The sequence below is a fragment of the Pteropus medius genome, unplaced genomic scaffold (assembly GCF_902729225.1).
Source record: "Pteropus medius unplaced genomic scaffold, Ma_sr-lr_union100, whole genome shotgun sequence".
Classification (NCBI taxonomy): Eukaryota; Metazoa; Chordata; class Mammalia; order Chiroptera; family Pteropodidae; genus Pteropus; species Pteropus medius.
The window spans coordinates 17,905,970-17,929,618 of NW_024354875.1; the positions used below are offsets into that span (position 1 = coordinate 17,905,970).

The 23,649-nt window shown below is 32.0% G+C and overlaps 1 protein-coding gene across 4 annotated transcripts in view; it reads right to left on the bottom strand.

Moving 5' to 3' along the window:
* Positions 1 to 2,297: 2,297 nt before the first annotated feature.
* PRPF40A (pre-mRNA processing factor 40A) overlaps positions 2,298 to 23,649 on the bottom strand; it is a 31,303-nt gene continuing 9,951 nt past the window's right edge. For 2 of the 4 annotated variants that reach the window (XM_039855894.1, XM_039855895.1), the window contains exons 2-22: positions 23,390 to 23,500; positions 22,588 to 22,708; positions 22,313 to 22,366; positions 20,719 to 20,743; positions 19,699 to 20,073; positions 17,682 to 17,790; positions 17,133 to 17,197; positions 16,595 to 16,759; positions 15,852 to 15,960; positions 14,924 to 15,074; positions 14,007 to 14,140; positions 9,261 to 9,375; positions 8,998 to 9,101; positions 8,780 to 8,896; positions 8,315 to 8,452; positions 7,863 to 7,958; positions 5,795 to 5,881; positions 5,614 to 5,710; positions 5,473 to 5,534; positions 4,529 to 4,660; positions 2,298 to 3,333 (exon numbers count right to left, since the gene is read on the bottom strand). In XM_039855894.1, coding sequence (XP_039711828.1) covers positions 3,241 to 3,333; positions 4,529 to 4,660; positions 5,473 to 5,534; positions 5,614 to 5,710; positions 5,795 to 5,881; positions 7,863 to 7,958; positions 8,315 to 8,452; positions 8,780 to 8,896; positions 8,998 to 9,101; positions 9,261 to 9,375; positions 14,007 to 14,140; positions 14,924 to 15,074; positions 15,852 to 15,960; positions 16,595 to 16,759; positions 17,133 to 17,197; positions 17,682 to 17,790; positions 19,699 to 20,073; positions 20,719 to 20,743; positions 22,313 to 22,366; positions 22,588 to 22,708; positions 23,390 to 23,494 — 2,454 coding nt within the window. In that variant the 5' untranslated portion in view covers positions 23,495 to 23,500 and the 3' untranslated portion in view covers positions 2,298 to 3,240. The remainder of the gene's footprint in view (positions 3,334 to 4,528; positions 4,661 to 5,472; positions 5,535 to 5,613; positions 5,711 to 5,794; positions 5,882 to 7,862; positions 7,959 to 8,314; positions 8,453 to 8,779; positions 8,897 to 8,997; positions 9,102 to 9,260; positions 9,376 to 14,006; positions 14,141 to 14,923; positions 15,075 to 15,851; positions 15,961 to 16,594; positions 16,760 to 17,132; positions 17,198 to 17,681; positions 17,791 to 19,698; positions 20,074 to 20,718; positions 20,744 to 22,312; positions 22,367 to 22,587; positions 22,709 to 23,389; positions 23,501 to 23,649) is intronic. The other 2 variants (XM_039855896.1, XM_039855897.1) reach the window with 2 other exon arrangements.

Sequence of the window (23,649 nt, forward strand, 5' to 3'; positions counted from 1 at the left end):
GATTTAAGTATAAAGAATTAATGTGCTTTGCCTCATTTTGCTTTTAGAAATGTTTATTTAGTTCTTTACTTTTGTAATTTACATTTAAATTACATAATATACTTAAATATCCTAGAATCTTTTAAAAAAGCATTCATCACTCTTCCCTAAGTTCTGATTAGAAACCCTTCTCTCTTAAATAGCATATAGGCTTAAAAAAAAATCTATATAAAAGGGGCTTCCCCTTTCTAGATGCAAAAATAACAGTAGCTGCCTCATCAGCACTCAGCTGACCATTAACACTGGAAGAAAACAAGAATCATGTAGGCAAAGGCTTCTGACACAGGACACAGGCCCTTTGGTAACTGAATGAAAACTATGGACCTTCTTTCCAGAAGAATGTACAGATGTTTTAGGAGTTTTTACAGTTTCTTCATTCTACCACTATGAATTAAGCTTACCTTACTGTAGGCCAATCCTTTTCATAATTGTATAAAATGAGGCCCAATTAGCAAAAACCAAAAGATGAATAGCTATGATACTCATTATTTTCAAATTTATTTTTATTCTTGAAAAACATGGATAATCTATATGCTAAAGCTACTTTGGGTAATGATAATGAAATGCCACCACTATGTTGAAAAAATGTGGGACCACTGCTTTTATTTGGAAGCAATGAATTATTACACTTGGGAAAAGGGCAATGAGTTCCTCATACTTGACTAAATTAACTTTTCATATAAATTTAATTTTCCCACATAGGAATTATAGACAGGGAGAAAATAAAACATCAAATATTTGAAATTCTTATTTTGGCTAAGTATATTAAATGTATTCATGAATTTAACCTGATAATTATGAGAAATCTTTAACATTTACCTAAAAGTCTGAGACTTAAAAGTATAAATTTCCATCATCTGAAAATACTTTTTCTTGAACACATTTGTTCAAACTCCTAATTCAACGTATCTGTTTAATTCTAATAAAACCAGTATTTCAAGACATTTAAGCTTTTACCAGACTGAAGATTTAGAAACCTAAATCTTAATAGGTAAAAAATATTCACAAGAACTCTTACTTTAACAAAATCTTCCTATCACCTGTGCCTTCAGACTGTACAGTATCTTCCTAGCAACTAAATCTCATTTGATGGGATCATCAAAGGGTGATAGACAAGGGTTATAGTCACTTGAATTACATCTTTTATAACAAGGATGTTGTATTCTGAGTTGTAATTTGTTCAATAGTTTTGTTTTTAGGTCAAATAATTTTTATGGATGATATAGGGAAACTTGAATTTGTATTGTTTTCAAGGGATGTGAGGTTGTGATAAGACAGTACCTCTATAAGAAATACAGAAATCTATTTTGAGGACATGCTAAAACACATCAATAGCTTTTTATTTAAATAGAAAAATCAAAACTTTAAAGTTGTATTTTAAAAAATCATTCATAGAATTAAAACATTTTACAGATTCTAAATTCTCTTGTGAAACATCACTAATATTTCTGCCAATATCACGTTTATTTTAAAGATTTTACCACTGACTTCCATGCCAAGTGTTAGACATGATTGGCAATATTAACTATCATTACAATGGGACCTCTGAAAATTAAGTCTAGGTAACTCCCTGTTGCCAAAGTTGTTATGTGTTTTGATTCTAATGTACAATAGGAGACCCAAGCAAGCAACTTGATTACTTCACATTTTCTAAAAAGATAGTGATTCTCACTTTCTATAATGTCATGTCATATTTCACAGCAGAAAAATGACTTGGCAGAGAGTTTAAAAACAGTCCCCCCGTACCCCCCCACCTTTTTTTGTGGCTCTCAACAGTGGACAGTAGATTTAATTGAAACGGAACAGGGATGGGAAAGAATCATCCTGGTCAGTCCCACTTTCAAATTCATTAGGATGATGAAGGAAAAATAAAACGAACTTTTTGTTCTTCTAAGTCTCAACTTGAAATAGGATCAAAGTATCCAAAATAAAAAAAATACCTAAGATAATACCAAAGACTATATGCTAAAATTTACTATAAAAAAAAAAATCTCCTGCACTGAAGGAATATAGTATAAATTACATTACCAACGTTCAAAAGTTAGCATGTAAAAATATTCTAGCTCCAAACCACTGCCTCGCTATTCTATAGGAAATTCATAGATCAAAAACAAATATAGGGGCCTCAGATGCACTGATTTATAATCTTAAGTAACCTAGCTATGTCGGTAAGAGGAAGCAAAATTTCAGGGGTTTAGTATCTATTTTTAAATGATCATACAATTTTTTTAGAGCTGAGGAGTTTACGTAGAAATAAATACTAGTACACACTAGAAGAGAAGGTTTAATAATCGATAAAAATGTACAAAAATATTCAAATCAGAAATGCTTTAGAATGTGTACCACGAAGTCAATACTTCTCAGTGAGTAGGGAAGGTAAAAGACTTCCTCAATGAAAAAAAAAGCAAGTGAAAGATCGGATTTAAAAAAAAAGACAACTGTTAAAGAAATGTTTGTCAACATTGATTTTTGTTTTAGACAAGAATATTGCAACTATCACTTAAAGTTTGGTGGCACATTCTTTAGTAGGTCCTTAAGGCAATATATTTAAACTAATTTACAATTTGATTTGATGTTAACTTTTTAAACATCACCTCAAAATAATGCCCTCACAATAGCCTTTTTAAAATGTACTCAGATGTTTCATAAAAAATAATGGTGGCTTTATTACAGCAGTGCTCATTAGCACCACTATTGTTAAGGGTCTACCAGGTTTCCATTAAGAATACCTATTTCTGGGTTCACCATAAAAGATCAGCTTTAACCAGTTGGGGTAGTGCACAAAAAAGCCATTTTATCAGTTGCTGGTGCTTTTTTTGTACTACTAGATATCAAAAAATTTTTCACTATATCTTCAAAATCCAACTTCTATAAAGTAAATCAAATCACCTCATCACTTAGACTTTAAAACAAAGTAGAGACATTTGCAGTTATCAGTAAATTGCCACCTTTAATCCATCCTGCGGTGCCCTATGAAAGGGACACAAAGACATGACTGTATGAAAATATGATTCTTGATACAGAATCGAAAGTTACTTTCAATTTCCTTTGCTTTTATAAAGTCCACAATAACAATACTTAAATGCACTTTTTTTTCCTGTGATATAATTAAAACCCAGTGTTATTTCCATTGAACTTAAAATAGAGTCCCTGGTCTGAATTAGACTTTAAACCATACTGTAAACATATATTTGGTATAATTTATTGATCATCATCCAGTTGCTCCAAAAGGGTCCTTCTGCGCTTTTCCAATTCCCCTTCACTCAGTTCACTGCCAGAAGTATCCCAATTACCCTGAAAAGACATTGACTACAATTACATTTCATGTTAGTACTCAAGTAGTAGTAGTGAATAAAATCTATAAGGAGTCTCTTTCATAGAAACAAACATCACAGGGTTTAAAGATTTAAAGACCGAACTCTTTCCCAAAAGCTGATCAATGGGTTGCTAACGAAGTATTCCTTGATTGTATCAGAGGAAATTCTTACAAATGAACATGAAATATCTAGTATCCATTTAATGGAAGCCAGGTGTTCAATTTCCTAGGCACTATATTCCTTACTAATTCTGCAGATTCTATGTTGTCCTATAAATGTTTTATATTACAAAAAGGATGGTTTAAGCAATACAAGATGGTTTGAACAATACAAGACTTAGGCTGAAGGAAAAATTTTTCAATACTGCATTATTTGTGGGAAATAATAGGTGGATAGCTCACCTATCCTTCCCTTCAGGGATTTCCTTTAACCTACTGTAAGGAAGAAGCTATTAAGCTGCTAACAGGTATATAGGAAATACTCATTTTTTCTCAAGGATGTGTATCAGACTCACCAGTGCAGCATTTAAAGAACCCTCCACCCTATAGCAAGAGAATATCCAGAGGGAGGGCCAGAGCTAATCTACACAGTTTAACTTCTCCATTTGTGATTCTGTGGAAGGAATGGCAAGGCTAAGGCTTATGTTACTATGCTCTGTCATTCATACATATGTATGTACACACATATGGGAACATAAGGACTAATTATATAATTTGATATTAAAATATTAACTTTGGCATGTAGTCCCTTCCTATCCATTTGCCCTCCCCCTAAACCTCCAATGATTTCTAAAAATTATTGGAATGCTACCTTTTGAAACTGTATTTAGTAACAACAATTGTGAACATTTGAGGCTCTTAAATTTTATATTCCTTTAACAGGTAGAAAATGCCCAGTGGCACTTCCGAGAAAGCAAAAGCAGACCATCCTTTCTCAATGACTTGAAAAAAATAACAGCACTCCATTACTTATTTTTTAAGGAATATAAAATTTAAGACACTCAATATGCGTCACATCCATTAGAAAACTTTTATGTGAAAAGCAGCTGAATTTTCTTTTCCTTTAATGGCAGCAGACCTGAAAAACTCTTCTTTAAACACCATCATAGTTTTAACCACAGTATCCATTTTTCTTTTTGAAAATACAGGTATGAAAGAATTCTAAGTACTTACAGAATCCTTTCCAGTCTTTTTCTTAGGTGATTTGTGTTTTGATTCTGATCTTTGTCTAGTTCTCTCTTTTTCGCTTTCCCGGTCTTTCTCTTTTTTATCCTTCTCTCGCTCAGCATCTGACTCTGGAGAGTCCTGTGTAAATAAAGAGTGTTATTTACCATTTGATGGCAACATCATTTTATTTTTAAAAATCCCTATGTAGGTAATATTTAAGAATCTACATATAACGGAGTATGTATTCCCAGAGTGGTGAAATTTAAACTCAAGGAGTCTATAACAGATCCAGGATTCATGGAGAGTGGTCTTTCCTATAGGAGGATGACATTCTCATAGGGTTATATATCACTAAAAGAGCTTCACTAGATTAGGGATGAAGGTACACTCAAGAATGGATTATATCTAATATGTAAATGTAGATATAACATTTTCCACCCACCCAATAAAATACTGGCTTATTTAGGCATGTATATAGGATGCTATGATTAACTTAGTTAATCATATACTAGGTTGACAACTAATTCTTTCCTCAAAATTGCTGAGGCAAGAATTATTTAAAATGTAATACCAGTGCCTAAATAAGCAGTCTTTCATTAGATATGCACAAATTCAAGCAAGCAGCATGAAAAAAAATCTTGTTTAACAGGTTTATGGTAACACCGAGGCCCTTACATTTTGAAAAAGCTCCTTAGGTGTATCTTGATGTGTACCTAAAATTAATTGAACTGTTGGTTCTCAACAACAGCAGTAACATACATAAAACAGAGTGGTAATCTTAATGATGTTTGTTTTTTCCCCAAAGCTCACCAAAGGATTTGGACGAAGATCAACAAACATCTTGAGTTTAGGTGTCCACCTAAACTATACCAGACTGCACTGGACTAGGGAGAAAATGGTTCTACTGCCACTGAGGGCAAAAGCCCAATGTAAAATAAAAGCTTGCTTACAGATTTATGCCTCCTCTTCTTGCTTTTCTTCTTATGTTTTTTTGACTTCTTGTAACTTCTCTCTAAACAGCATGGAAAGGAAAGTCAGAATTTGAGGACATCCAAGTGTCAATGATTTTAATCAAGTTAAAAGATGCTTACCAGACTCAGCACTAGAAGAATGTTCTGAAGCAGAACGAGACTCTGATCGCTGTCTTTTTTTCTTTGAATGGCTGTCGTCGTCATCTGAATCTGACCCCTAAACAATACAAATAATTTCATTCATAATGATGCTAACAAATATTTCAATACACATATGGTGCCATCTAATAAAATTCCTTACCGATCGAGAACGGGAACGTTTCCTGTGATGTTTTTTAGATTTTTTAGAATGTTTCTTGTTCTTTGAATGATGATGCTGACATTCATGCTACAGGGCAAAAGAAAATAAAATGCAAGAATTTACATTTAGACAGTAAGCAGATCATAAAGAATTATAACAAGTCATACAAGTAAGTTCTTATACAAAATGGAATTTTACTCTATTTAAAGTATATATATATATATATATATATTTGAAATTGCAAAGAATTATAACTGTTTAGAATGTTCTCTTGCCTTTTCTTAACCATCTTATACCCACCATTTAGATACCTAAACACAATATTAAAAACTATGAATAAAGTATTTTTTATAGGAATAAGAATGATGTGGGGTAACAGGGATAAACGGTACACTCCAGAAAGGTATAATTTGCAGAACAGTCACACTGCTTTTGAAAACAATGAAATATTACATTCAGATATGGTTTATCTGATGGCTCAGCTCCAAGATAAAGAACTTCCTCAGAGTTGTCCCTGAGCTAGTTGTCCCTGAGCTAAGATAAATGAGGTTGATCTCAGAACGAATACACAATCTACTCTTTATTTTCACCCAAGGAGCATTCCCTTCCTTGTCCTACTTAAAGACATTCATCCATAGGCAAGCTAACTCTAACCCACATGGAATTGGAAAAGGAAATGTTTCTGTGGATTTTGTTTTATTCAAACAATTATCAAGCGAATAGGAAAGGGGAAATGCTGTGGTAAAAGCTCCTTAACTCCAACATATGTATGGTTTTGAAAATAAATTCTGCAGTTTATAAGTGGAAATGGAAAATCTGGCTCAGAAAGGACTTTCATTGTATTTATTTTTATCACTGAATGGTGACTCTTCCTTTTCTACCTCAAGGTCCAGCCCTTCCCTATGCTACTATTTTTATCTCCACTTACTTCACCACTCTACCCCCATGAACAGATCATGAAAGAATCTTGTTGGAGATTCTTGAATTGGGTAAATGTTAAGACACTACCTAGAGTAGAGGTTCTGAAAATTTAATGTCCAATACCTGAAAATCTTGTTGAAATGCTTCTGATGAGGCCTGAAGGGTTTTGCATTTCTAACGCTCTCAGGTAATACAATGTTGCTAGTCCAAAACATACTTTGAGTAGAAAATCTTGAGGACCAAAGGACTAAATCTAGAGGCAGCTGGAAAACTACAGTGTACATGTGGGTACATTAATAGAACAAACTTGTCAACACTGATATTCATCAAGAATAAATACATGGAAATAAGCTACCTGCTATGCCCTATGACCATGCAACACTAATAAACAAGTGCCAGCTTTCTGTTTGTTGTAAAGTATTGGTTTGTTTATAACTGGCAATATAGCATGTTTGTTTAAAGTACTACCCTGGAGTCAAATAGCCTGGGTTGGAATCCCTTTCCTGCAAATTAATTTATTTCTCTTTGCCTCAGTTTACTTCATAGGGTTGTTGGAAGGATTTAAGCTCATATATGTAATATCTGTCTAATAATTAGAATGGTGTCTGGCCCCAAAGGCACCAAATATTATTCAGTAATTACTGGTCAATTTAGCATATTTACTATATACAAGTGCCTATTTGAAATTTTCATCAAAACACCCTTATTCAGCCATCCGAATAACTTGCAATTTTATTATTACTCTAACAAAAACTACTTATTTCCTTATTTTTTAGAACCCCCCTGAACTTTCAGCACATCTGATATAGTATTTGAAATATGTGTTAAAAGCTATTTATTATCTGCTTTACAAGATTCTAAGTTTTCTTTTAGGTTTACTAGTCCATGTGGCTGCTGAATTCCCAAAACACTGTAGAAGTACGCAACAAATATGAACAGTCTCCACAAATAAATCTATATTCTCATGGAAGCTTTGTTTCACTTAAAAGGAGTTTCTATAAACATTCCCTAACCACCCTAGGTAACTAAATATGTATAAAAGCAGTATAATTTAAGAAAACATACTTGTTCACTCTGAATTCCTTAATTTTTGTTTATCTTTTTATATATTTTATATTTCAGCTGGTTATGAAAATAATAAAATTACCTCAAGCACATGCATAAAATCTTTAAATATTCGTTTTCTTTCAGACTCTAGAGTTATGTCCTCAAATGCTGGCTCTTTTACAAATCTCTCCCGGATCTGAAAAATTCAGATATGGAACATATTAATACCAAGATGAGTATACCAATATGACTAAAAAGAAACCTAACCTAAGTGAAAACTTAGAAACCTAAACCTAAGTGAAAACTGTGACAGTCGTCACCTCAACGCCGATATTATTTCCTTTCCTCTAAAGCCCAAACTATTTTTAACAAGTATATTTCTAAATGCAGTCACAGCTCATTTTACACTTGTAATATAGCCTTAATATGTTTAATATACTCTACAAAGAACTTGAGCTTATTTTTGAGGCTATAAAATAAGGAATTGAAAGTATTTATATCTTCAATTGAAAGGAAACAGTTCATTAGGAAATAATTTACAAATATACATACATCTTCCCAGACAGCATCCAATTCTATTGGAGGAGTAGCTTGTTTCAACATACTCTTAAAAGCAGATTCTTTTCGTTTCATCTTCCGAGCCTCCTCTTTTTCTCTTTCACGTTCACGGGCTTCTGCCTTTTCTAGTAACTTTCAGAAAATCATATTTAATCAGTTACAATAGTGCAGTTATAATTTTTGTTTGTTAATTGAAATGAATCATTATTCTTAATTTCACTATTCTCTCATCATTGATAAGTTAAGGGCAAATTTATAACACCAGTTAATTTGAGCAAAAAAAGCTCTACATCAGCCCAACATCTAAATATATTATTTTCCTTTACCTTACCCTGGAAGACTATTACTTTATGAAATCGTACTCATATTCCCTTAGTCCAGTAGCTGACTTTGGCTGAATATATTAAAAACCATGCTATTAAATAAAACAATTTGTTTAGAATAGCAAAGATAACTTACACTATTAAAAGCTAACTTAATGTTCCCAGCATCTAGTGTGGTTGATCTTTTAGTTGAACTGATTACTGCCACAAAGTCTTCAAAAGTAGTATTTACTTCAACTACAAATCCTTTATCCTAAAAAACAGAAATCTTGTTAATACACATATCAAAGGAATATAAGATCAATTTTTAAAATATACCACAGGTTAACAGCTAACAGTAAGTATACTATTTACCTTTAGAATATCTTTTATTATCTTCTTCTCATCATGATAACGTGCTTTAAGATCCTCAACATAAAACTTGAAAAGGTCAAGTGCAGTTGATCCTAATGAAAAAACTAAAGAAGTCAAAAGCTAGCTCTAACCAAAGAGCTGCAATTATTTTTTTGTTTATAAAACAAAATAAAGCACCCCCATTTCCCAACACAATCATATTTCCCTCTGACCCATTCCAACTACTATCATTAACTGTAAGCGAGAAAAGAAAAGAATCTCACCAGGCTGACCAAGCATATTAGTGAATCTAATGTCAGAACTAATTGTTGGATACAATTCCATCCAAGATGACATAGAATGCAGTTGTCCATGTTCATGCAGCTCATCTAAAAATATCTGAGGAAAAAAATTTTTTTTAAACCAACATAAAAAACAAACCCATTGTATTAAAGTCATCTTTAAGGACATTACCTCAAAGAAAAGGGCCTTTAAAAAGCTACATTTTCTTTCCAGGCTTCAATTTATTGTTCTGTAAGATGGAATATCATTTCCAGTTTAAAAATATATTAGATATCGTCTAGCTCAAATGATGATGCTAAAGAACACGTATACAAGTTTCCTATAAAATATACTTTTTGTTTTTAGGCATAGTGCCTGATATATTCTGGGTGATTTTTTAATTTTGTTAACAAATGTGGGCCTCTTAATAGGAAGACATATCTAATTTCAAAACCTATTTCCTTTCTTTCTTAATAATATTATTATTATACCTTAAATCTAAATCTTTATATGCTTTTTCCAATTCCTTTTATCATTTTATACTATTTGCTGACTTTCAGAGCAACATATTGGGATTTTAGTACTCAGAAATCTCCTGCTTCCCCAAATCCTTAGGGATTTAAATCCTATAAACAAAATCCTTAAAAAACTATGGCCCAAAATTCTCCTAAAATTTCTATTCCTGCACTGCTCAATTTGGAGATACCAGTCAAATGTAGCTTCTGAGAACATTAAATGTATCTAGTCTGAACTGAGATATGCCAACAGTATATAACAATGATTTTGAAGATGTATTACCAAAAAATACAAATTTTAAAAAATATCAATTGCATGTTAAAATGGTATTTTGGATATACTGGGTGAAATAAAAGATTACTAAAATTAGAAATTAATAAATTAAAATCGCATATATGGCTTATGAATTTTTATTAGATAGCGCTACCCTGAATAACACCAGATACCTGTAATTCTACATCTCTTCAAACAAGAATAACTATGTCCGTACAGTTTTACATTTCCAAAATTCTTGTCTCAAACTTAACATCCTTTTGCTCCTACCTTTCAACATATGGAATATTATCTTAACCAAACCCTATTGCGTGATCAAGTTCTTCACGTGCTCCTTCTTTTGCGTCCCTAAAATAGCTTAGAAATCACCTTCAATGATGCTCTCTAGAACCTAAAAAAGCTACTTCACTTTATCATACTTGCTTTGCTAGTGTTTCTGTTTTACTTCCAGGTTGCTAAGATCTGATAAAGTCAAAGAATTTTGATATTAAAACCATTTCAACAGTGAATCCGTGAGGGAGTGATGCCAGAAGCATGGTGGAGTGAGAGATGTCCTCAGACCTCTCCCCTTGAAAAACAATAAGCTGAACATCTAAAACTCAATGAAAAACACCCAACCTGCATACAAGCACGTCTGAGTGAGGGATCTGTAAGAGCTACTACAGATGACTTTTTATAAAATTTTGTCTTTGTTATAAAACTTATGTCTAGTGGAGACAACGTAGAAGATTCAATGAAAACATTAAGAAGAAAATTAGAGATCGCACATAATCTCATGACCCAGAGATAATCACAATTAACAGACTAACATATTTCCCGTAAGTTTATGTAAATATTTTTTCCAAAATTGAGATAACATAAATGATTTTATATCCATTTTCCTTTCTTCTTATGATTATATCCTAAACTTTTTGTTTTATTAAATGTTTCAAAAACATTTTAAAAAGTGAATCATGAGTGAAAATTACAATCACCTGAAAATTAAAAAAAAATATATATATATATGGGCTAAAATCCACGTTTGTAATTTTTCTTTTTAAAGATCACCAGATAACTCTGAGGTGAATTCAGATTTAAAAACCATTATACTAAAATTGTATGGTTCTTTTTTTATTTACTAACGTCATCTTGGGGGTAAGATGGGGCAAGAGTCTATTCTTCTACCTTATGGAAAGCAAGTTGCTCCTCAGATGGCTGAGCCTGGTATTTCTCCTTCCGTTAGAGGAGAGGTTCCCAACCTTGAAACTCACAGCTTTCAGAGCCAGTTCAGTATGCCCCTCCCCACAACTCCTTCCTTTTGTTTCCCTATATATTGTTCATAATAACTATTCATATATATGCTGAATTCCGAACCTTCTAAGATTTTGTTTCTCAGATACCTCCTCTATCATTCAATTCTTCATTCTTTTCTTGACTGATTTCTCATAAGAAAAGCCATTCTCTTAATCCTGAGCTCACTTGAAGTTTATCTTATCATCAAAATATCTGAGAGAAAGGTCTAATTTTCTCCCTACATACCTTTAACTTTCTCTACCATATCAATAGTCACTAAATACTTTAAACGCTACACTTAACACTATTCCTTCAATCTTATTTCATAGTCTTAACATTTGCTGCTTTTGGTAGGTTCCTCTATCTTAGCAGTTTCTCAAAGAATCATTTGAAAGACTGGTAAAAACCACAAATTGTTGGACTCCACCCCCAGATTTGATTCAGTAGGTCTGGTGTGGGGTTTGATTATCTGCATTTCTATAACTTCCCAGGTAACACTGATGCTATGCATCTGAGTGTCATGCTCTGAGGACCACTGCTCTATCTTAAAACTCCGTCTTGGCTTCTGAGATACTACAGACTCCCCTGGTTCTCTGTTAAAGCCCCTGATCATTTTTTCCTACTCTTGATATTAATTTAAATACCAGCTTTAAGATTTAAAAAAAAATCAGGTTCCTTGTCATAGATGTGACAATTATTTATTATTACTTGATGGGCAAATGAGTACTCAATAAAATGACAGCCATCATCATAATGATTACTACTGAAAATATCCTGCCATTTATGATCTTTTATTCTAAATGTCAATCTTCTAATTTATTTTACTGACATTCTAAATATACCTTTTGATAGGTACTGTAGTAATAACACAGGAAAATTACTGAGCTGGATATCTAAAGCAAAATCAATATAACATGGTAACACCAGCTATATCAATAGTAATCAGAATCCATGCCAGGTAAATACCAATCTGATCTAAAGCATACTTCAGGCTTAGCTACAAAGACTCATGTGGCCTTTTACATTAGGATTTCTCCTCCACATTCTCTAGTCTTAGAATTGAGACTGTATTTTCTGTGACCCAGATTTCCTTATTTTTATTATATTATTATTTTACCACATAGGTCTCTATTTTAAACCATTGCAAAACCTTCATAAGAGACATTAAAACTCAATGGTTTCAAAAGAGTATAACTGACTTCCTAAAATCTGTTCTCCCCTTCTTCCTGGGCACATAGCTATTTAGTGAAAAATCTAGGTCTTCTAGCCTCTTTTGTAGCAGCTCATGACTATGTGACTAAATTCTCAGCAACTGAGAATCAAGGAAGTGAGCAGAACTTTCCACAATACTGGACTGAAAAACAACTGCACTTTCGACTTCTTCCAAATTGAAACATGATCAACATACTCCTAAATCACACAGACAAGGCTACTGGCCTAGTGCAATTCTCAAAGTAAGGGCCATACATCACTATCATCTGGAAATTTATCAGAAATACAAATTCTCAGCGCCCACTCCAAACCTACTATCAAATTCCAGTGGTGAGGCTCAAGAATCTGTGGTTTTAACAATCCTCTGAATAATTCTTTGGGAAACCACTAAGATAAAGGAACCCATGAAGAGCAGAAATGTTAAGTTGCAATGGAATGAGGACTGAAATAATACTATTAGCTGTGGCATTAAAGATGGTTAGTGACCTATGGCATGAGGTCTGAGTTTTTTTTTAAAAGCCTGATAGGTGATTCTGACCCACAGTAAGTTTTGAGGATCGCTGCCTTAGGGCATGGCAATGTACCCTACCCTAGACCAAACAGCTGTTATTTCAAGAAATAAACTTGTTTAAGCCACTGTAACTTAGCATTTATCCTAATACAGTGTTTAATGGAAGAGACCCTGTAATTAAGCCTGTATAGATTTAAATTCTGGCTCCACTATTCAGTAGCTGAATTTGGGGAAGTCACTTCGCTTCTCCCAGACCATTTCCTTATCTATATGAATGGACATAACAAAAATAGTACCTACTCTTATAAGGCTGTCATAAAAATTAAGAGATTTAAATTTAAAATGTATAAGCAGTAAGCAATCAATTGATGCTAACTACTATTATTATAATCATCACTGAAATGAGAAATCTGGTGAAATATAAAATGTAAAAATTCATTGGTCCATGATATTTTCCATTACTGAGAGAATAAGTGATACTTAGAGGTAAAAATGAGACACTAGCCTATATAAAAGATATATAATTTCAGCTCCTATGTACAGCATTTTAGAATTATGGCCCATCCCCCCAAATCTACCACAGCATTCCCTATGATTCTTAGAGCCTAAAACCAACTCTTACTACAATAAAATAACTCATCACACACATTTCGTTTTCAGTCTTCTCTCATCCTTTTCCTCTTTCCCATGTGAAATCTGATCTATCAGTGGGCACTTTAAATACCAAATATGTTACAGCCTTCTATGTTCCCCTAGAGTAAAATGGCTGTTCTCCTTAAGTGGATTTACAACTAATTGTAGAACTTAAGGGTTAAGTGTGTTTATCACTCACTTAAGCTTTGTAAAGTGTTTATACACATTTAACTCTTTAGTGATCTGTCATCAGATGTCTCAAAATTGTTTACAGCACTGTCCAAGCTCATTAATTATGTTACAAAATTAAGCTAAAAAAGATTTTTATTACCTGAAAAGATTCTCTGTTTTTACGCTGTCGTCTCCTTTCTCTCAGCAAACTCTTCTGTTTTTCTTCTTCTTCTTCCTTTTCTAAAGCACGAATATGTTCTTCAAAGCAAATTAATGCATCTTCTTTATCCATGTCTAGAGTTATTTTTCAGTTAAAAAAAAAAAATTTAAATGCCAAATATCAGTAAGGAAAGCAGGTTAATTACTCCCCATAGATTCACCTTTCCAAAATACTGGTATTTAAACTCTAATATGACCTATAATCATCTAAATAGGAAACATTTAGGGAAAATTCCAAAAAGGTCTCATTAAAAGATACCCTGCATCTGAAGATGAAACAGACTACACACGAGACATCTAATGAAAATAAAATTGCTGTAAAATTTGTTAGTAATATCAGAATTACTCAAGGAGCTTTCCAAAGTATAGAATTCTAGGCCCTATCCCAAACCTTCTAAAACGTAGTATTCATAGTAGTAATCAAGAAAGCTGTAATTTAAAAAGCAACTAGGTAGGTTAAAAGGACAGAACTTGAAGAAACTTGAATCTAAAATAATGCTAATACATATTTTGCTTTTTGAAAACCTCTAAATCCATTACCTCAAGAAGATAGCATGAGTAAAATGTAGTAATTTGGTTTTTACCAAGTCGCATATAAATGGCAAAGATAATTTCCAATAATAAACATATTTCAAGGATTATTTGACAAATCTAACTTCAGATTTCTGGGAAAATATTTTTGTCCTGAACCATAAGACTCAACTAGAAAGAAATATTCTATTTGGAAACAAAACACGTTTTCAGAAATGGACAAACAATTGTGTAAAATTCAGTTAGCAGTCTCATTAAAAAAGCAAGAATTCTTTGTTGCTGGACAATTTTTTAAAACTGTTTCTCCTATTTAGTCATTATGCTTACTCTGTAATTCCTCGTCTTCTGCAAAAGTTGGATTATCCATCAGATACTGCTGGGCTTCTGACCAAGTAGTTGAGTATGTTACGTTAGCCATGTTGTCAAGTATGTTTTTTAAGGCTTCCCAATTTCTCTTTCGCAATTGCTTTGCTTGCTCCTAAATCAAAAGCATGAATACATGTCTTGAAGTTCAGAGAAAGTATAATGTTCAAACTGTAATTAATAAAGGTTTCCTTATATTCTAAGTGATGACCAACCAAATTTCAAATGTTATGCATTTACTTTAAAAATTATTTACCTTACCAGTGGCTCTTGCCTAAATGCTTGGCGTGGTACCTACCCTCAACTTTTTTACCTCTTTTCTGAAGCTAGAATCTGGAAAACTTGTCTTACCTTATCCCCCCTCCAATAAATGTCTCTTCCTACAACTACGTATTATAAACACAAAGTAAAACTAAAGTTATTGCAGACAAATTATACTATGAATAAATGCTAAGGTCTTCAACCACTCCCAGCTATGTTCAAATTTTTGTTAATAATACTTACATTTCTATAAGTCTCTTAAAGAGTGGATAATATACAACCATTAAATATTACTGCCCTTAATATTTAATTATATAGTAAAAAATTATATGTAAATGCATTATAAGCAAAAATAGTATTTTTTACACCTATGAGCTAAAAAGTATCTTTCAAAGTAGGCATAAGACAGTCAATTAGTCACAATTCAAGTAACAGATGAATGTGTACCTACTATGTCCACATCAGCACTTATTATTATAGAAGTTATCCATTTTTAAATCTAACTTGTCATAAATATGTCGCATCATCTACGCTGGATAACCAACAAAAATGGACATGTTATAAAGTACTTGCTAATTAGGATGAAAAAACATCTTTTTATCTATAAATACCAAAAACCAAGAGTGAATACCTTTTCTTTTTTCGAAAGAAAGAATAAAACATCTTCATAGATTTCAAGACGATCACGTTCTGATATTGCATTCCAGACTTCCATCTCTCCAAACATTTGCTCTGCTTTTCTATTTGTTAAGAAAATTAATTGTTACTCTATATTAGACAATAAAAATTAATTTTAAACCATTTTAATTTTATAGTAAGTTTAAAACCACCAAATGAACACTCTTTTCACTCTAAGTTCACGACTGTATTATAAAGGAAAACTTCTGGATAATTAAGAAAAAGAACAAAACAACTTAGGCATCCATTTCACTAAGGCTTTTCTAGAAGACTGTAAGAAAGCACATAGGAAAAATGAACTTAACAGCTTATTACATAAATGTTAATACTGAACTACCCACAATTTTAAATAATAAAGCACCGTAAAATCAAGAATGCTATATAAATGCAAGTTTTCAAAATGCTATGCTTAATGAAAATAGCCTATTTCACCCACAAACACCCCAATTTCAATGCTTATATTAAGATGAAAGGAGTCAAACTCCCCCTTTTCAGTCCCTAATTAATAACTCTGTGAGCCTACAAGTTAAATTCCACATTAAAGTACTGATTTTCACGTATGTAATGAAACTGCCATGTTTACGATCATTTAGTTTCATTTAATAAGCATTTACTTTGGATTAGTTACTGCACTTGGCAGAAAGTCTGATACAGGAACAGTGCAGTAAACACAACATGTCTCATTAAAAATCTTACTTGTATCTGGTTGTGGAAGTCATTTTCTCATGATTTTCAAGAAAACGCTGAAAGGATTCCTTAGCCTCTTTGTACTTTGATCTTGCTTCTTCTTTTTCTTCTTTCTCTGTCTGGACTTTATAAGCATTAAAGGCCTGCTTTTTTTCACTCAACTTTGCTAAAGCACTAAATAATAAAAAAAAATAACATGTAAGAGTAAACAAAGGCAGGATGATCAAATGTTAGTGCTTTGAAAAAAACAGTATGATTTCATTCACAAATTAAGAAAATTTCAATAAGATATTAAAGATAAGTGATTATAGGAAATAATTTCTACTTCCAAAATAATTCTAATTTCATCTGTAGCAGGATACTCAGATTATAAAAGCCTTCTGGATATTTTTCTTTTGGTTCTTATCAGACATAAAACAACTCTATTCTTGGTATCTAAAATAACAGAACACAATGAGAGTGAAAAAGTATACTATTTTACGCGATTCTGAATTTGCTAGGATTGCTATGCTCAAAGTGAAAAATAAATAAAAAATCCAAGTAGTACCTGTATCGTGGGTCATTAATGATCATTTTCATAGCTTGCTCCCATGAAGCATTAGATGGTACCCGCTGAAAACCATTTAATGAAAAATTTAAATTTCACACAAATTGTAGTAAAAGTTATATAACAGGGAACAAAGGGTTATACTCACTGGAAACCACAGTACTTTCCTTTGCAGTTTTAAAAAAGCTCTAAAAAATAATTTCTTATTGAATCAAGGCAAATCTGGATAATATATCTATAGACTAAAAAGAAAACTTAAACTGAAATTTAAACAGAGCATGAATGCTTTTTGTTTAGACTACTGATTCAAACGATTTTTATGATTAAAATTCCTTATATTAAATACTGAGGTGAAATGTACTGCACAGTACACAAATGTGTTTCAAAAAACACCAAGAAGAATTTAGTTCATTTTCAGTTACAACAAAAAGTTTATGATTTTATGAAATCAGCGCTTTCAATAGAAGCATCATAGTATTGATTGCATTAAAGAGTAAATTCATTTATCAGAAAATTATTATGTCATATAAACATCAGTAATAGAAATACCTTTTCTTTCAATAATTCTTTAAATGCTTGCTTTGCCTCCTCCTTTGTATTCCAAGTATATGTTTTTTTTGCTGGTTGGCTTTCCTCCTCTTCTTTCTTGGGAGTAAAACTAGAGAGAAATTTAAACATGTTACTTATTACTTAAATAAACATATGCATTCATTTAGAAAAATCTAAGTATTTGATAAAATTTGACAAATTCACAATAAAGTCTCCTATATGAACCCTATACATTTACATAAAAAAAAGATTATATTTTTCTGAAACATTCATTTAAGACCCTGGACAAAGGTCAAAATAAACATTTAATTACACTAAAACAGTAGTTTTACTACTTCACAACTTCATACTTTTAGATGGGTTACAAAACTTATTTACTCAATGCCTTCATTTTAGTGCCTTAACTATAGAGAATTTGGGCAAGCACACATAAATATAAAAAATGTAGAGATCAATCTAAATCAGGGTCAGCAAATGATCCAGCCCGCTGTCTGTTTATGTAAATACCACTTTATTGGAACATAACCAAGCTCATGAGTTTAAATACTGTTTAGGGCTGATGTGTGTGCTACTAGAGCAGAAATGAATCGCTGTGACAGACGTTATGATCTACAAATCCAAAATATTTATTCTTTGACAGTTTACTTGTTTGGGGGTCTTTATGAAATGAAAAAGTTATATTCTAACATTTCTTCCTATATAAAAACAAGAGACTGTAGGGGGAAAAAAAACCACAAAAAATTAAGTATAATGCGTAGGGAAAGATACTGGAGTACTTACTAACAAAAATAAGTAAATAAATATTTTCATATATGCTCTGAATCAAGTACACTTACTTTGATATATTTATTTAAAATTGTCAAAAATATTATAAAGGACTCAGGCAAAAATTAACACTTGCAAATAATCTATATTACAGTAATTAAAATCAAATGCTAATTAGGATGACCCAGGCACTATAATAAGAAAACATTTGAAAAAAAATTGTTAAAACTATGAAAAACATATTATTGTGGAAAAAAATGCAGTAAGTATAAAGATGCAAAACAACATACTCCAAAATACCTACATATCTATGAGTAGAGAACTTAATGTATATGTAAATAATTAACATGCCATCATTCAACATGGGTATCTCTATAATGTGGAAGGGGTCTCTCATAAATATACATGTATTTTAAAAACAATATAAATATTAACAATTACTCTTATATCTTCAAATATACCATAATTTTTTAAAACTTCTAAACATCAGAAAATTATAAAGCTATTTTCACTGAGAAATGTACACAAGAAAAACAAAAGATTTACAAAAAGGGGTGGGGAGATGAAATCAATATGCTTAAATATTAAGATGAGTGATCATGTTTAAATACTGATATCATGGTTAATGTTTATGTATGTGGACATCATTAAAGTCGAGAAGCATATCTCAAGGTTACTTTTTATAACTGTACAGGTATGTAAGTACTTGCAAACTGTAAACTGAGAGATTCAGCTATTTTGTTTTATTAAAAAAGTTGTATCAATTTAATCTAACAGTTTTCCTACATCCTGCTAAGTGTTATCTTTATTTTCATCTACTTAATTTTGCTTGTTCATTTAACATCAAACTATAGCACATTTCCTTGCAGTGCTGTAAGCTGTATTTGAGACAGGCAAAATAAAGAAAATCAGTAATATGGATTTGTATTTAAACTTTTTATATTTTATTAATCATGGACTTTTTGCACTGATTTTAAAATACTGCACTAAGGTATGATGTATCTTAATTACTAAAGTTTTTGGCACCCCTTTAAATCTGTGCCTCACCCTACCCCCCACCTCTGCTTCCTAAACCTTCTGGAGATTAGTTTTACAAAAGTTTGATAGCATGACCCCACAAAATTCAGACTCAAAATGATCCATTATCTAAAGATTGTTTTGATTCTCAAAAAATTAACACTTAATGGCCACTGACTAAACTGGCAATTTTTTGTCTAGTACTGATTTGCAGAAAACAAGTTACTAAACTTACTCAGCTAAGGTTTCCTGCTTTGATGTTTCTTCCCCAGCATTACTAGACACTTCAACACTTTGATCCTGAACAGCAGGGGTACTAGTAAGTTGTGCTTGTTCCTCAGTTGAAATTGTTACTGTGTTTTCATTATCTACAACGGTAGCAACAATTGAAGTAACTTCAGGCTCAGGAACAGCCGGAACAGTTCCACCCACTGTATTAGAAGCAGAGGTGGAAGCACTGGCATTGGCTGCAGCGGCGGCTGCTGCGGCAGCGGCGGCTGCTGCAACGACAGCAGCTGCTGCTTCTGCAGCAGCCATGGTGCTCATTGTGGTCGGAATTTCTGTTGTAGGAACTGGGGCTGTTGATGCTGTGGTGCACTCCTCTTGCTTACTATATATTTAAAAAGGAGAAAATGGTTATTTCTCTACCAACAATCACAAAGCCAAATAAAAGCTAGCTTTCAATTATCACACAATTATATGAACAAGAAACTATTAAAAGAGAAAAAAGACAGTGATGCCAAATTATTAAGCCATTCAAAAAAATTAAAATCACAGAAACTATAAGGGTACTTTTACTTCAGCAAACATTCCTGATAATGTACAATAGGCACTCAGACACCACTGCATTTCTAGAAGTCTAATAATTGCTTCATTTACAAAATGCCTTATCAGACTGTATTATACCATAAAATTTGATCTGTATCAAAACTTCTCTAAGAATTTTAAATTTTATCCATTATGCCCATTAAAAGGAAAATCTGAAGAAGAGATAATCATTCATTCTCAAATTAACTCAAACCAAATTTTAGACTTTTCTAAAACAATCTTCTTAATTCATAAATGTAGTCCAAATTCAAATAATCACTGTCTAGTAATCCATCATTTGTGTATCTTGAGTAAATACCCCTCTCCCCACCCCCAAATCCTCCAAAAACACCAATCAGGTCTAACGTGTTAAATACTATTTTTACGAACAGTTAAAACAAGAATATTATAGGAGATATCAAATTTGTAAATGTCTAAAATTGCTTACCTGCTTTCTTCAGCTTTGATCATTGCTATTAAAGAGAAAAAAGAAAAGTTACACATTACAGTTTTTAAATACAATCACTAAAAACAAACTATAAAAGGTGTTAAAGAAGTTTCATACAATAAGATTTAATTTACCATTCAAAAAAAATTTAATACTTTTACAGAGCAAATGCTTGCTCCAAAGTTCCAGGGCAGTAAATAAAGAATGAAGACAAATTTAAATAGTTTTTAAGGAAAGCTTCTCCCCACATTGCTGCTTCCCCAGTGATTGCTGGCTACTGCAAGAACTCCCTGAAAAGTATCCGCATAATTCTGGAATAAAACAGTATTCTCCCCAAAGATCAAACTATTTTTTAAGACATTAAATTCAAAACAGAATCGAATTCATGTTTTGAAATTCCAGCACATAAATACTAGCATTGACAGGTAGATAGATAGTTATGCACACCAACTATTTATAGTAGGGTTATATCAGAAGTGAGCTTGATATTCTTTACATGAATAAACTGTAAATCTACCTATCTACAATATTATTATTAGCCAATGCTAGTACAGAAATTTAAATTGAGCTTTAAATATTCACAATGTTTCAGATTTCAGCCTAAAGAAAGTTTTTCTTTAGAGGTAACAAAAATATTCAGCATCATTAGGGAATGAGGTCTCAGCTCCATGTAGGTGATAATATAAGCTTAACTCTACAAAAATATTTCAAAACTAAATCATTTCTGAAAATATTTAGATGGCTGACAAAACACACTGAATGGGTTATCATTACTAATAATAAGTTAACACAATTTCAGATGCAAATGATGATCTAAGATATAATCTAAGCGAATGAGGTGACACAGGCACAAAAAAAAGGTAAATACTTAAGATCATAGTGCCTTTAAGAATTTTTTGTCTTTCCCACCAGATGTCACTCTACATTGCAGACTACTTTATTATTTTCCCCATTCTCCTACAATCTGTTGCTTTTAACCTGATATATTTTATGACACTAGATCTACTAGAAGTGAAAGTAAAAGAACTAAGTTCTCAATTCTTATTCATAATCTGTTATTTTAAGTTCTGGGTTCTGTTAGGTAGTATTTCTAGATTTTACAGGGTACTTGAATAGTTGAGTATGTTTAAAAATCCTCCTTTTGTGAGGCATGATATTGTGCTTACCTTCATTCTCCCATAACAAATGTAAAAGCTATTTTGCAATGCTGAGCTAAAACAAAATCAGCATAAAATGTATACTCTTACAATGTATTAAAATGTAAACGAATATGGATTCAAGATTCTCTGCTATCTGCGAAATGGGTTGGTTAAGTCACATATTCCATTTATGCACCAACACTCACATCCATATTTAGAAATATTGTACGTGACTGTCTTTGTTCAATTTTCCAATGGTAAATAATTTTTTTAAAAGAATCAAAGTACAACTTTAAAAGCTACAAGCTCATTTATAATATAACCCTTAGATGAAAGAAATTCTTTAAATTAGAGATTTCTCACTGCAGATTTATTCAATCATGGTTAGTGAACATTAGTGACATACTCTAAAAATGTTAAATAATAACAGAAAATGAATTATCAAAGCAGCTCACCATGCAGGTTTGATTTTGTAATAAGACTTCCAGCAACAATGGTATTCTGGTATCCTAGTTTCAGTGGAATCAAATCAAATAAAAATCTATTTAAAATCTATAGAACTGAGATCTAGAGCAACAAGAAAATAACAGCCCATAAAACTGTTAGACCATTTTAAACGTTCTAATCATTTAGGTTAAAAAAAAAAAAAATAAGGCCTTTGTTTGAACAATTCTATTTGTTTCAGTGTGAATGACATATAAAACATTAGCATTAGGAATTTATGTTTTACCTTCAAGATCCTCAAGTTCTTTAGGTTTGGCCCAGCGGGATTCCTTTGTTTGAGAATTGTAATAGTAAGGCTTTCCAGAGTCAGATTTGTATTCCTTCCAGGGGCATTTAGATAAAAGTTGCTAAAGGGAAATAAAAACCTTCAGTTAACAGTAATATATTTCACGCCACTCATCATTCACATCACTGTTTTCAATAGATGTTATCAACCTATACAATTCTAAAGCTTGTGAGATGATGGTATATAAGCTACCGATTACAACATACTTACTAGTGAAGTTAAAATTTGAATGTTATTTAATCTTAACAATAATGCTATTAACATTTATACTATTATTCCAAATTTACACTGTCATTTAGAGAAAGTAACTTGTCTAAGGTAATATACCTTAAGAGGTAGAGGAAAGATTCAAAATCAGGTCTATGTGAATTTCAAATCCTATGTGTCTCACCATTTATACCCATCACAGGTAAAAATTACCACTATTTGTTTCACAAATAGACTTCTCAAATACTAATACAAGAAGGAAAAACATAAGATTTGGGAAAAAGCAAAATCTTTTTAGTTATGCTTAGATTTCAGCTTCATGATAAAGAATTTATTATAACTCTGTGAATTACCTCATGTAAGGAAACAATATAAATATGAGACACTTAAAATTTAATAAATAAAACCAGTTATGGTGCTATGAGAATGCAGTACTACCTGAGTAGTCAAATATCCATGAAATCTTAAAACAAACAAACAGAAAAATGACCCAATTTACTTAACAAGCCCTAATTTCTAGCTCTCAAACTTTTACCTCAGCAGGTGTTTTAAGATCATCCGGTTTCTCCCAAGTAGACTGTTTTGTTTCAGTATTGTAGTAGTAAGTCCTTCCATCAGGTGATTTATGTTCAGTCCACATTGATTTCTAAAGAAAAAATTACAAAAACATTTTAAATTACTTAACAATGCCATTAACAGTGAGTAGGATCATTAATTTCAAAGCAATATATGAAGAAATTAAAAGTATAAAATACACACATGACAGCTGAAGTCATTTAGAATTAATTCATCATT